Source organism: Lissotriton helveticus, chromosome 7, assembly GCF_964261635.1.
Source record: "Lissotriton helveticus chromosome 7, aLisHel1.1, whole genome shotgun sequence".
NCBI classification, from domain to species: Eukaryota; Metazoa; Chordata; class Amphibia; order Caudata; family Salamandridae; genus Lissotriton; species Lissotriton helveticus.
The window spans coordinates 624843769-624858990 of NC_136068.1; the positions used below are offsets into that span (position 1 = coordinate 624843769).

At 46.2% G+C, this 15222-nt stretch overlaps 1 protein-coding gene across 4 annotated transcripts in view; it reads left to right on the plus strand.

The window, feature by feature from the left end:
- The window catches only part of SRCAP (Snf2 related CREBBP activator protein), a 1816344-nt gene that overhangs the window by 454152 nt on the left and 1346970 nt on the right, over positions 1 to 15222 (plus strand). For 3 of the 4 annotated variants that reach the window (XM_078652845.1, XM_078652847.1, XM_078652846.1), the window contains one exon: positions 10540 to 10630. In XM_078652845.1, coding sequence (XP_078508971.1) covers positions 10540 to 10630 — 91 coding nt within the window. Of the gene's footprint in view, positions 1 to 10536; positions 10631 to 15222 lie in introns of all 4 variants that reach the window. The other variant, XM_078652844.1, reaches the window with a different exon arrangement.

Here is a 15222-nt window from a genome sequence, read left to right on the forward strand (position 1 = left end):
GACAGCTCTCTCAAGATATCCTGGTAGTTTCCAATGCTTGTAAAAGAGTAAACTCACAGGCATCTGGAGATGCACCTCCCCCAGATAAGGAATCAAAGCTTATTGATGCATCCGGTAAAAGGGTTGCTGCTCAAGCTGCTAATTGCCAGCATGTAGGGCCTACTAGCTAGGTATGACAAGGCACACATAGACAAGATGGAAGGCCTACTTCAATACCTCACAGAAGAGCACAAGACAAATACGCAGGAGCTAGTCCAAGAATGAAAACTTATACCTAATACTTCTATTAGATGTGCACTAGATGCTGCTGACACTGCAGCGAGAGAAGTTAATACCAGCATTCTCTTACGTCGGCATGCCTGACTTAGAATTTAAGGTTTAGAAGTAGTACAACGGTCTATTTTAAACACTCCTTTTAGCAAACATCTTTTTGTCTTCAGGTTGATGAGGCTTTAGAAAAAATTAAAAAAGACAGACGTGGTGAAATCCATGGGAGCACTGCAATCTCCATCAAACAGATGTTCCTTTCGTCACTCATTCTATAGAGAAGAGTCTAAAACTACGTCCTCAGACCCGAACACTTCCTTCTACAAATCCAAAAGGCAACAGTCGTCCTGTAGAGGTTTCTTTAGAAGAGGGTACAGATGAAACAATTGTAAGGGCACGTCAACACGTAGCTCCCCTTCTCCCAATAAGCAGTGTCTTGCCTACGCTTTCCCCCGATCATCCAACACCTGTCGGTGGAAGACTTCAATAATTTCTCCCCATTTGGTAATCCATAACATCAGACAAATGGGTGCTAGGCATTATCCGACATGGTTATTACCTGGAGCTCACAAGCAATCCTCCCAACATTCCACCTCACACTCACAAACTCGTCAGAACACCTACAGCTTCTGAAACAAGAGATACATGCTCTTTTAACAAAAGAAGCTGTAGAACCTATTCCATTACAGTACTAAGGTTCAGGAGTGTACTCTGTACATTCTGATCCCCAAGAAGGATGGCTCCTTAAGACCAATTTTAGATCCAAGGACGTTAAATCTGTACATGCTTTCAGAACATTTCCACATGGTCACGTTTCAACAGGTCCTTCCACTGCGACAGCAAGGCTATTTTATGTCCACACTGGACTTACGACGCATACTTTCACATTCCGGTTCACCCAGCTCATCGCAAATACCTCAGGTTTGTGAATGCAGGAAAACACAATCAATTCAAAGTACTCTCCTTCGGAGTAACTACTGTTCTCAGCGTATTCACAAAATGTGTAGCTGTAGTGTCATCACATCTCCGAAGACAACCGATTCATGTCTCACCATACCTAGACTGGCTCATCAAAGCCAACACACACCAGAGGTGTTTACATCACACTCGGACTACATTTGACCTACTCTACCAATTGGGTTTCACAGTCAATGCTCAAAAGTCCCGCCTTCAAAAATGCAGTCTTTTCTGGGAGCAACTCTAAACATGTTCACAGCTCTAGCTTCTCCCAATGCAGCCAGAATTCAGAATATTCAATCTCTGCTAATACGGTTTCAGGCCAATCAATACTTGGCAGCTAGAATGTTCATGCAACTGCTAGGGATTAAGGCATCATGCATCGCAATAGTGCCTCATGCAAGATTGCACATACGTCCTCTTACAGGAGTGCTTGGCACATCTGTGAAATCAGTCTTTGGGTCAATTAACGGATCTAGTGTTGGTAGACAGCCGCACCCATCGCTCTCTGCAGTGGTGGAACACACCACACTTCTCAAAAAGCCTGCCTTTCATCAACCTTGTTCAACATATTATGTTAACAGCAGACTCATCCCTCACAGGCTGGGGTGCCCATCTTCACAAATTGACAATTCAAGGTCAATGGGACAACAGGTACAAAGCTCTACACATCAATTATCTAGAGATTGTAGCAGTACATCTAGCACTGAAACCTTTTCAGTCTCACCGCCTAGGCAAAGTTGTTCTAGTCCACACCGACAATATGACAGCACTATGTACAAGAACATTGAGGGACTCATTCTCAGCAACAGTCACGCCCTTCTCAGACAATTTGGCGTTGGGCAATTCATCAAAAAGTCCTATTCCCAGGAGTGGACAATCAGATTACTGACCTGCTAAGCAGAAAGCGGCAACAAATTCATGAGTGGAAACATCATCCCAGGTTATCCAGTATTATGGGTATCTTTCATAGATTCACATGCCTGAATCATTCCCCGTCTTCGGGGTGGGAGTCCCCGGTAAATAATTATAGTAATGTCACATGGACATATACTTAGTACTAGGCCAGAGGCCTCACATTAGTAGCCTATCTAGGTCCTTATGTAAAAAGGACCAAACTTTGGCCAGTAGCCAATCAGCTCTTATCACCCGCCTGACCTTCCTGGAAGGAGCCCTTGTCCCTCAGATTTTCTACCGCACGTCGTGCTGAAGGAAGTCTCCACTGAGCTCTGCTCAGGTTTCTTCATATATCTTTGGATATTATCCTTTTATCCCTTTATTCTTCAAGTTTTGATAGTCAATATGGCTACTACTCCTAAAAAAGGGCTTTTTAGACCCTGTGCCTCTTGTAGTAAAATGAGGTTACATATAGAGGACAAACATGAAGATTGCCTATATTGCCTCTATCCTCAGCATTCTGTCAAGGAATGTAAGATTTGTCGCACTCTCCTGGTCAAGACATTGAAGGACAGGGAAGGGCGACTGCTTCTGTGGCTCCAGAGACTTAAAAACAAAGAGCAGGTAGTCTCCTCAGGTGAGAGCGAGTGTTCATTCAAGAGCTTCCTCTCTGCTTCAAAAAGGCCTGGGCAGTCATCTCCAGATAAGTCTGTGGCGCCTCCTCACAAGAAGTCAAAGTCTATTGATGTCATCCTAAGGTCAAGCCTTCTCTTCAGATGACAGAATTCAAAAAGCCTGCTGTAATGTCGTCTAGCCTGCCTGTGACGTTGTCGACAGTCTCTATTTCGACATCCACGGCGTCTACTTTCTCCATGGCATCGACTACTACCACGTCGACGATGGGTAGGTCAATATCTTCTGTCATTCCTGTCAAAAAGTTGTCGTCGTCGCCTTTGACAGCGCTCCCGTCGACGTCTGCTTCATCGTCGGCGAAAGCAAAGCTTCCAGCGTCGACGAAAATCCCACCGTCGACGAGGACTTCCTCGTCGACGAAGATCCCATCGTCGACGAAGACACAACCGTCGACGAAGATACAACCGTCGACGAAGATACAACCGTTGACGAGTTCCTCGTCGGCGAGGACACCGTCGTCGACGGGACCGTCGACGTCGAGACCGTCGACGACGAGACCGTCGACGGCGCCGTCGACGGTGACTTCGTCGTCGTCGAATGCTACAGTGTCGACGCCGCCGTCGACGAGGTCATCGTCGTCGTCGACGAAGACATCAATGATAATTAAATCGCCTGAAACATCAAAAATAGTAGACGCTACTCCATCTACAGACACCGCGTCAAGGGATTTACACTCCAAAGGCTCTCCCTCATTGAAGTGTATATATACACATTTTAAAATGTCGTCACGTTTGGTCACACCAGAGATGACCTCGCCCAGCAAGGTCCAACAGTTGTTGCCAACGCATTTTCTAGAAACGGAAGATCCAGAAGATCAGTCCATGTTTCCCATAGCATCCAGTCCCTCTCATCTAAACATCAAAATTCATGAGAGTTCGGACTGCGAAGATTTTGAGGAAATTACAATTCAGGAATCAGTTCAAGAGCATACCACGGTTCAACCTATGGTGTGCCTCCCAGCTTCAATTGTTTCTGACCTACAATTTCTAATTTCAGATTATAAACAAAGATTTCCATCATCTGCTCCTGCCTCTGGTGTACAGGTACCACAGGAAACCCAAACTCCTAAACATCGACAGCGGCCTCTCCCGCGGGATGTGCATCAGGAACAAGAGACATTTCCTCCTCAAAATTCAACGGATGAGGAAGAATATGAGGAAGAAATGGGAATTGATGAGGCCCAGGATGAAGAAGGCGAAATACATGATGACGATGATATGGATTCTGATGATAATGCTAACCCAGATCCAATATCCCCAGACCAAGTACAGGACGATTCAACCCCTGAGGACTTAGGGGGATTCCATAATATCGTAGGAAGAGCGGCTGCAAGATTCAACATCCAAATAGCATCGGAAACGAAGGACTGTTTTCTTCATGATTTCAAAGAACCATTCAAGAGATCAGCTCGCTCCATTCCAGTAATCGATTACATATGGGAGCAAGGACAAAAAATAATAAACTCCTCTCTCTCTCATTCCAGTGCCAGCTAGACTTGAAAAGAAATACAAAGCCCCAGACACTGCACCCGCATGTTTGACTGGTCAAACTAAACCAGATTCAGTTATATCTCAAGCCGCTCAGCGGAAGTCCAGCAATCCGTCAGCGACAATGACCGCTCCTCCTGATAAAGAAGGAAGAAAGCTTGACGCCATTGGCAAGAGATTTTCCTCCATGTCCGCCCTATCAATCAGGGCTGCAAATTCTCTGGCTTTACTAGGTCGCTATAATCGGCAGATATGGGCAGATATAGCCCCATATCTGGGGGCGATTCCAGAAGACCAGAAAGACAAGGTTAAAAAGATTTTGCTGGAGGGTGAACGCTCTGCTTCAGAGATGATAGAGGTGGCCCTGGATATTGCTTCCACAGGGTTCCGTCAATTGGCGGGAGCAGCAGTTTTAAGGCGCCAGGGCTGGCTTAAAGCCACAGCATTCCGGCCTGAAGTGCAAGCCAAAGTCCTCGACATGCCTTTTGATGGGGAGCGCCTTTTCGGTGAACATATTGATGACATGCTGCAAGGCATTAAGAAGGATACCGAAACGGCGAAAGCCCTAGGCTCTCTACAATTCAAGCAGAATTCCTTTCGAGGCTCCAGAGGTCGAGGACAACAGTCTCGTGGCAACTATCAAGGTTACAAGTCCTCTTATAATTCTTCCCAACAGTACAAACCTCAATATCAGCAGAGGCAACAACACCAAGGACAATCCTCATATAACAAGTCGTCCTTTCGAGGAAGAGGAGGGAAGAAAGACACTAACAGACGTCAATGACTGCTTTCTCCAGCTGGCCTCCACCTCTTCTCCACAATTCGTAGTTGGAGGAAAAATTACCAACTTCCTTCACAATTGGAAGAAAATTACTACAGATCGTTGGGTGTTGCAGTTAGTCCGCTTCGGACACACTCTGGAGTTTCTGGAACATCCTCCTCCAAATCCACCATGTCCGGCGCAACACAAAAATCTAATCATACTTCAACAGGAACTCTTGCTAATGCTTCAGAAAAAGGCAGTAGAAAGAGTTCCTCGAGAACAAAAGGGGAGAGGATTCTACTCCCGATTCTTCCTGATCAGAAAAAAGGAGAAGAAGCAGTGGAGACCGATACTGGATTTGAGAAACCTAAACAAATACCTCAAAAAGCAGTCTTTTCGTATGGTTACCCTTCAGGAGGTATTACACCTGCTCAATTCAAAAGACTATATGGTATCCTTGGACCTCCAGGATGCCTATTTTCATATCCTCATTCACAAGAGTCATCGACAATTCTTGAGGTTTACAGTGGCAGGCAGGCACTACCAGTTCAGAGTCTTACCATTCGGCCTAAAGTCAGCTCCACGCATCTTTACAAAGTGTCTGTCTCCGGTAGCGGCATACCTTCGCCAGCATCATCATCAAGTCTTTCCCTACCTGGACGACTGGCTTGTCAAGGCTCCTACTCGGACAGGAGTGGCCAAGTCCTCTACCGCCTGCCTTCGTCTCTTCGAGAACTTAGGTCTAACGCTCAACCAGGAAAAGTCAAATCTACGTCCATCACAACGTCTCAATTTCCTAGGAGCGACATTGGATACACAACAGGAGAAAGCCTTCCCTTCCAAGGAACGTCAGGTCAAGCTGAGCAACCTGGCCGTACAAATTCAGACCAAAAAGAGAGTCAGGGTTCGACTATTCAAGTCGTTGCTAGGAATGATGTCTTCCAACATATTTCTCATTCCACATTGTCGTCTCCACATGCGACCTCTACAGGAAGCTTTAACAAATAAGTGGATCCAAAGTACAGGATCCTTCGACGACTGGATCAAGATCACTCAGGTCATGAAAAAGGCTCTGAGATGGTGGATTCTGGGCGACAACCTGAACAAAGGCCTTCCTTTTTTACTCCCAGTCTCTCCTTATGTCATAACCACGGACGCATCACTGGAAGGATGGGGAGCGTTCCTTCAGGAATTGCAAGTACAAGGTCAGTGGTCAGTGGGGGAAAAACGACTCCACATCAATTTGCTAGAGTTACGTGCAGTACGCTTAGCTCTTCGGGCATTTCTTCCCCGAATCAGGAGCTTCCCAGTGCTTGTGAGGACGGACAACACCACCACAATGCACTACTTAAACAAACAGGGAGGTACTCGATCCAAGACGTTGTCTCGCGAATCTCCCCAAATTTGGAGGTGGCTACTCCAGCACAACATTTCTCTGCGGGCAGAGTATGTCCCAGGAGTAGACAACATCCTGGCAGACTCGCTAAGCAGACAGCGCTCAATTTGCCACGAGTGGGAGCTCGAGCAGAAGATGCTCGACTCAGTGTTCTCCCGTTGGGGCAAGCCTCACCTGGATCTCTTTGCGACGGAAGTGAATGCGAAATACCAACGTTACGCAAGCTGGCTTCCCCAGAGAGGATCCCTAGGGAATGCTTTTTCGATGACATGGTGCAAGACCTTTGCTTACGCCTTTCCACCGTTTCCCCTGATCCCAAGGGTTCTCCGGAAATTGAAAGCAGAGAGTTGTACTATGATCCTGATAGCCCCAGCGTGGCCACGCCAACACTGGTATATGGAACTACACCTGCTATCGCTGGAACCTCCAATTCTATTCAGGACATGCCCTCATCTCCTTACAATGAACCAGGGACAAGTCCAACATCCGGATCCAACATCTCTCAAATTATCGGCTTGGCTCCTGAGTTCAGAGAGTTCCACAATCTAGATCTTCCACAAGAATGCAGAGTCGTTCTAGCCCGGGCCCGGGCTGAAAGTACTAATAAGACATATTCCCTTAAGTGGAAAAGGTTCTGTTTGTGGTGTAAGGCTCAGAAATTGCATCCGTTCAATTCTACTCCAGCACAAATTCTGCCCTATTTGCTCCACCTAGCCAATTCAGGGCTGGCACACGCTTCAATAAAAGTCCATCTGGCGGCCATCTCCAGGTTTAGACGTTCTTCGTGTGGCGCTTCCCTATGGACCAACAGACTGGTCAAACAGTTTCTGAAGGGTTTATTCAGGACTTTCCCTCCAGTAAGAGCGTCACCACCTACATGGCAACTAAATGTGGTACTAGCTCAACTAATGAAACACCCGTTCGAGCCAATTCATAAAACAGATCTTAAATATTTATCATGGAAAACGGCTCTACTACTGGCGCTCACGTCAGCAAGGAGTGCGAGTGACCTGCAGGCTTTTTCTGTGCAAGATCCTTTTATCCAGTTTAAGAATGACAGTCATCTTAAGGACTAATCCAAAATTTATACCAAAGATTCCGTCCTCTTTCCATCTCAATGAACCTATTGTCCTGAGATCCTTCTTCCCAAATCCATCATCTGCGGCTGAAAGATCTCTGCACTCATTGGACCTCAAGAGATGTCTCAAATTCTACATACACAGGACTGAGCAATTTCGGAAGTCTAACCAATTGTTTGTTGCATTTAGCAGGCCCAGGAAAGGCTTAGCATTGACAAAACAGAGCATTTCCAGATGGATTTCATCGGCCATCGCATTCTGTCACCAACAGGCGGGCCATCCTCTGCCTTCAAAGGTCCGAGCACACTCCACTAGAGCGGTAGCCACCTCCATGGCGCTCTTTGCTGGGGTACCCATTGTCGACATCTGCAGAGCGGCGACATGGAAGACGCCGCATACGTTCACCAAGCACTACTGCTTGGATTCGGAACTTATGAAGGATGCAGCAGTAGGACAGGCTGTCCTACGTCATCTATTTCATTAGAGGTGAGCCTTCTTCCTCTCATCCCACCTTCCAGGTAATTTGTCGCACATTTCTTATCAGGTTGTGAGTATCATGTAATCTGTGTAACAACTTATGATAAGTTTATTATGTCTTTCAACATGTATGTTAGAAATGTGCTCATTATTGCTTGCTATTCTGATTCAGGCATGTGAATCTATGAAAGATACCCATAATACTGGATAAGAAATGCGTTACTTACCTGTAACAGCAGTTATCCAGTATTGGTATTTTTCATAGATTCACATGCAACCCACCCACCTCCCCTGGAAGGGCTCACCTAAGTCTTCTCAGTAGGTACTACTTGGCACGGTGCTTACGAAAATCTGAGGGACAAGGGCTCCTTCCAGGAAGGTCAGGAGGGTGATAAGAGCTGATTGGCTACTGGCCAAAGTTTGGTCCTTTTTACATAAGGACCTAGATAGGCTACTAATGTGAGGCCTCTGGCCTAGTACTAAGTATATGTCCATGTGACATTACTATAATTATTTACCGGGGACTCCCACCCCGACGACGGGGAATGATTCAGGCATGTGAATCTATGAAAGATACCAATACTGGATAACTGCTGTTACAGGTAAGTAACGCATTTCTTCTCCTTCCATACTTTCAACAGTGGGGGTTCCCATAAATAGATCTGTTCTCCACAGTGGACAACTCAAAATGCCCAAACTTCGCCTCCAGTTTCCCACACCCTCTATCCAAAGGCAATGCCCTATGGATGAATTGGTCAGGGATATTTGCCTACGCTTTTTCGCCTCTCCCTTTCTTTCCATTTCTGGTTCGGAAGCTCAGGCAAACATCTGTCATACTGTTACTAGTAGCTCCCACTTGGGCTCGTCTGCCGTGGTTCACAACACTTTTAGAACTGTCAGTAGTTCTACATCAAAAGCTATATCACAATTCCAGTCTTCTCACGCAGAACCATGGAGAAGTCAGACATCCAAATCCCAAGGAGCTTAATCTAGTGATTTGGCTCCTGAAATCCTAGAGTTTGGGTATCCTAACTTGCCACCAGAAAAGAATGTTTGACCATTCTTAAAGAAGCAAGAAAGTCTACTACCAGAGCATGCTATGCTGCGAAATGGAAATGATTTGTTATGTATTGTACTAATAACAATATTGATCCTCTAAATGCATCTACTCAAAATATAATTTGTTGTCTTCTGCATTTACAGCTTGAAGGTTTAGCCTACACTTCCATTTGTTTGCATCTTGCAGCAGTAGCTGCATATTTGCAAAACAGACATTTATCTCTGTTCGAGGTTCCAGTAATTAAAGCCTTTATGGAGGGCCTTAAGAGAATGCCACTGCCCAGAGTACCTCAAGCAACAGCTTGGAATCTGAACATTGTGCTTTCACGGCTCATGATTGCACCTTTTGAGCCATTACACAACTGTCCCATACAGTTTCTTTTGTGAAAAGTTGCCTTCCTTATTGCAATCACTTCATTAAGGAGAGTTTGTGAGCTACAAGCTTTAAGCTGATAAGAATTTAACTAGATCGAGACAGGTTAGTTCTTCAAACAACCCAATGTTCCTTCGCAAAGTGGTTTCTGCTTTCAATATCAACCAATCAGTTGAGTTGCCCGTGTTCTTTCCTCATCTTGATTCGGGAGCAGAACGAGCTCTTCATACTCGTAATTTCAGAACAGTGCTACTGTTCTACATTGAAAGAACAAAAGATTTTCACAAAATAAGTGTTTGTTGCATTTGCTGCACCTCACAAAGGCAGTCCCATTTCTAAATCTGGGACTGCTAAATGGATTAAGTGCTAAACCTAAACGAACTTTACACCTCCTAGAGCACATTCCACTTGTATAATAGGAGCATCTATGGCCTTTTTAGGTAACACCCCTAAAGCTGACATTTGTACAGCAGCAACATAGTCCACACCACACACTTTTACCAAACATTACTGTGTGGATGTGTTAGCATGTCAGCAAGCCAATGTAGGCCAAGCAGTACTAAAAACACTTTTGCAAACCGCTGCAATATCTACTGGTTAGCCACCACTTTGGGAGAAAACTGCTATATAGTCTATGCAAAGCATGTGTATCTACAGCACACATGCCTCGAACGGATTATGCTGCGTTCCCAGTGAGCATCTGTTCCTGGCATGTAGAGCTGTTGATTCACACCAAGTTGCATAATTCTTCTTTTGGCAGCTTGGCTAGCCGTGGATTTTGGACCCTATATCAGCCAGCACTGAAGGAAACCTACCAAACACTTCTCTGCATCTGATGGAGTTATCTGTTTCACAATGGTTATGCAGGATTTATATTGAGCTGCCTCCCATGAGCACCCTCTTTAAATGGTATCGACTTTTATTTTTCCTGGTTCCCACAGGCTGAGATGCTGAGTGGTCAGCTATCTCCTTAAGCAAAGGTGAATGTAATTTACTCTTGGTTCTAAAGATATGTTAAATACTTTGTTTTTAAGGACATAGTGTGAAGTTTTCACTGGTTTATTTTAGTTCTTTATGTGTATTTTCAGCAGCTGAAGAAAATAAATGTGGCAATGCCGGGAAAAGTAATGCTTTGTACCCAAGAGGAAGAAGATGCTGAGTTCACAGCTAATGAAGATGAAGGTGAGGGTTGGTCGAACTGATACCTAAACTGAAGTTTGCTGGTGATGGAGGGTTGTATTCAGTATTAGCCTCTGCTGACTAGGGGGATTTAATAATTTTATGTTGACCTATGCAGATGTGCAGGGTGCAGTGTGCTATTTGTGTCCATTGTCAGCTTGGGGTGGGGTGGGGCCAGGACTCACGAGAGGTGAAACTTAAGTGGGTCATAAAGCCCTTCCCTCCCTCAACAAAAGTTATAGCTTATTATACTCTGCATATTTGTGTATATACATGGTTTTATGCAATGCCATTTTTTCATCAGGTTTTCCAAAACTTATTTAGCCCCTTAACTACTGAGGCTTTTTTAATAAAGTGCTGAGGCCTTTTATGGGTATTCGTAGTAGTTTGAGCTCTGGCTTCTATGACTTTTCTACAGAAGGTATCCATGCCAAACTTGCGCCCTTTTTTCCCCACCAACATCATTTATTTTTCTTTTGGGAGGGAGACTGTAGGAAACAAATGCTCCACCAAAAAGTCTGGTATGCTACCTAAAATGGCTGTATGGAAAACCTTTTTTACAACAGTTTGGGAATTTTCCTAAGATTTAGCACATTTTTCAGAATATTTGTACTTTACATCTACATCCAGTTTGTGATGGAAACCACTGTAAAATCAATTTTTCTGAAAAGTAGACCACATTCTGAATTCAGCAAGGGTCGATTTATGTATATGACTAAAGGGTTTCCTGTGGAAAATATGAAAAAATAAATATGAAAAAAGCCATTTATGATGACTGTTTCAAATGTAACTTCTTTTCCACACTGATTTGCTACGGCAAAACACTGGTATATCTGATGGACTTCTATCCACAGATTCCTTGCATTAGAATTTTTCCCAGGTGTCAGACTGGATCTGGAAAAGAAAATTGAGCAGTACCCCTTCAGGCTGGTAAGTGGCGTTGTTCACTTCAGTGTGTCATCGTCCACATCTCCCGTGCCAGAAGTAATGGGCACAGTGCCTATATAGGTGCTGTGAGGAAATGTGGTGTGTTATACAGTGTGGTTGTGCAACCTCACCATGTAATACACTTACCAACCCCTTTAGGGCCCTTGGGTTCCGTCTGCCAAACCCTCAACTCAGTCCAGTGTAGCTGTGGCACTGAGAAGCAAGGCTAACACAGAGGAACAAGTGTTAAGCTTTTAAACAACACCTAAACAATTGAAGAAAGAATTGACACAACACTAGAAATCCGGCACCTGTTTATAACAATTGGTTATATTTTATGAAAAATTCAACACTAGAATGAAAAAGATCCACTGGAGTGTTCAAGCAATGATAAATCTGTGCATTTTCACTCAACCGTGAACAAGCCTTGGCAATGTCCACTAATTAGACACTTAAAAGCTTTTTCTAGGATAACTTAGGTAAGTGTGAATGCGGTTGTTTAGAAGCACTTGAGACAACCTAATTTGGCAGGGAGCTAGTCAGTGGGACCGACAATCTCCTCAAGAACAGTTACTTTCACAGGTGAAGCAATCCTTCAGTAGTTCCAGAGAATGTTTCTGCATTCCAATAGATTCAGACGAAATGGTCCTGATTCAAGGGATGAAGGATGCTAAAGATTCTCGAAGGATGCTGTGGATGCGACTCATCAAGGGATGTCTTCTTGAAGGGATTACTCGGTCCACAAAGATGGAGAGGGGCTCCTGTTTGCAAGGTAGACATCCTATAAAGTCCTCTGCAGTCTGGCTAGTATCCAGTCTCCACTGGACTACCATTCACGGTCACAGGCCAATCCTTCCTGAGTTTAGCAACTCTCGAACAGCAATTCCACGGCTCCGTGAACTCAGTTGCTTCTCTGTGCGTCTGGTCTTGGTCCTTGGTGTTGTATGGCGGCAGAGGTAGTTGTTTGAAGACTTTGGGCTACCAACTTGCCCCAGCAGGCTTTTTCAGCGGTTGTGTCCCTTTGCTGTAAGCAGTATACCAGTCAGCTGCCCCTTGGAGTTCTCCTGGCTTGACCGGGCCTTGGAGACTGTTTCTCCTTAAGCAGGACACTGCAGACACAGTCCCTTGCTTCACTAACCAGCAGGTGTAGTCCTCGTTGGTGCAGCCTCTCTTTTCTGGTCTCTCGCTGCAGCAGGGCAGTCCTTCAGTCCTCCCCCTGAGTTGGAAGAGATGGGAGTTCTGGGTGCCAGTGTGCCCTGTTTTTGTACAGAAACGCCCTCAGAGTATGATGTGGTTGGTAGCCATTGGGCTTTACCAGATTCCTTCCCTCCCTGATGACCACTTCCTGGAAAGTGTGGTATCTGGCTATCCCAGGATGCACCATTTTGCCCACTCCGAATTTTGAGGGATCCCTCTCTTTGACAGTATGAGCTCTATACCCCACCCCTAGAGTTGTGGTATCAAGGAGCTACACAACCCTTGAAAAAATAGTTTGACATATGGCTTCCCTCCTGTCCCCAGTGCCATCCTGTCTGTCTAAACAATAGATCAGTCCCTCTCCCAATGTTTACCCATTTGCCATTGAAAGGCAGCTTCTGCTTCAAATCTTACTGTTCGAGGCATATGAGCTGCAGATCGTACACTTTTGCAATAGATCGCCACCTGGTGTTGGGCTCGGATGATTGCAGGTTGTTGTCTTCTTTGTAGTCACGAGATAGGTGACTCCTCCCTTGGACAATACTGCCCATGGTCATCGACTCCATCCTCAGATTGTTTTTTTCCGCCACTGGGTTCGGATGAAAGTTTTCCGCTCCGGCTAGAAAAGACTTTTCAGCAACTTCGAAGCGAAAAAACTTTATACAAACATCATCGACATCGAATAAACTACTTTCGACATCAGCTACATTCCGGTGCGTCGATGCGGGCCATTGGGCCTTTTCGGCGCCGTACGGCCTACGCCTCATGGAGAGAACTCCATTCAAGAGATGCCAGGTATGTCGAGCAAAGTTTTGCAGCGTGAATCTTTCTGGATTCACTATGCTGTGCATTATTCCGCGGTCTTGTGGTTGGGTCCGGATTCGTAGTCTTTTCTTTTTTTTTTTTTTTTTCATAGCCCAGGTGGGCGTCGGCGTCACACCTCCTTGGGTGCATTTCCGGTGACGTCGGCATGCTTCCTGCGGAAGCTCCCACTCTTGGGCGCCATCTTCAGATTCTTTTTTTCCGCGGTCGGGTCTGGATCGTTCCCGTTTGGGCTCCAGACATTTTTGGAGAAAGAAGGAAAATACGGAAATTGGAAAGAAAAATCATCTGAAGACTCCAGGAGACTTCATCGACCAAGAACCAGCAAAGGAGAAGGAGAATTCATCGAGATCTTCGACGAATGTCGACGAACACGTGACCAGGGAGGCCCTGAGCGCTCGATGATGGACAACACGCCGTTCAAGTTCTGCCGTAACTGCCACCACAAGTACGCGCAGAAGGACCAGCACCCGGTTTGCAACCTTTGCCTACCGGTAAATCACGGAAGCGAGGACTTCAACGCCTGCTTCGCCTTCACCCCGAAGACCCTTCGTGTGAGAGAGACAGAGGGTAGCGCACGCCACCCTGCAGGGGAAGGCCCCGACTTCATCCCTCTACGTGCTGGGGATGTCCTCCGAGGAAGAGGAAAACGCTGCCGCCGAAGACGACAGCTACACGGTCGTAGAGACCGATTACACCAAGACTTCTGATAAGGTAGGAGACTCTCCGGCCCCCAAGAACCCGAGAGACTCTGAGTCTCGAAAAAACTAGGGCAAGCCCCCGACAGTGCCGGCGCCAAAACACCTGGCGCCCGCGACTACTCACAGGCCCAGCGGACCCTCTGAGAAGGAGTCCCCGGCGCCGAGAGCTGTTGAACAGCAAAAGTCGTCGAAAATCGTCCCCGAGAAGGATCGATCGACGCCGAGGAAGAAGGACCCTAAAGCGCCGACCAGAGACCCGAAACCCGGTTCGGTGTCGAAGCCTCCGGCACCGAAAAGCAGAACGCCGAGCCAACCGCCGAAAAGAGCGGCCGAACCATCCGACAAGGAACACGCAGCCGAGATGGAGAAAAAGAGAAGGCGCCTCGAGGCCGAAATGGAAAACATCTTGCAGCGGAAGAAAGAATTCGACGCAAAGATGAAAACCTTCACGATTCCACACAAGACCAAGCCACCAATGGTGGAGGTGGTCGAGGAGGACGACGAGGTCGCCGAAGAACAAGACCAAGACGTCGAGGTGGTCGACGACCAGGAAGATGACGAGTGTCCCTACTATAGTTACAACTATGGGGAGGAAGAGGACAGCAGGACGGACGCCGAGTCGGCCCCCTCTGACTTACAGGAGGTGGATTACCTAGATGTCAACACCGACAGCCCAGAGGAGGCGGTCGACACATATCCCTCGAGGCCCTCGCCGCCGGACGACATCGGGGCCTACAACTCGGTGATAAAGTCTGCCGCAGCAGCTTTCAAACTCAAGCTCGACGAAGAGAAGCAGAAAGCAGACTTCCTTCTAGAGACATTGCTCCCCACACAAACAAGGAGCCAATACCTACCAATGCTCGACAGCGTCTTGGCTCAGGGGAAGGAAGCATTCAGGGAACCCGCAACATGCAAGGCTGTAACTCCCAGAACAGTGAATAAATACAA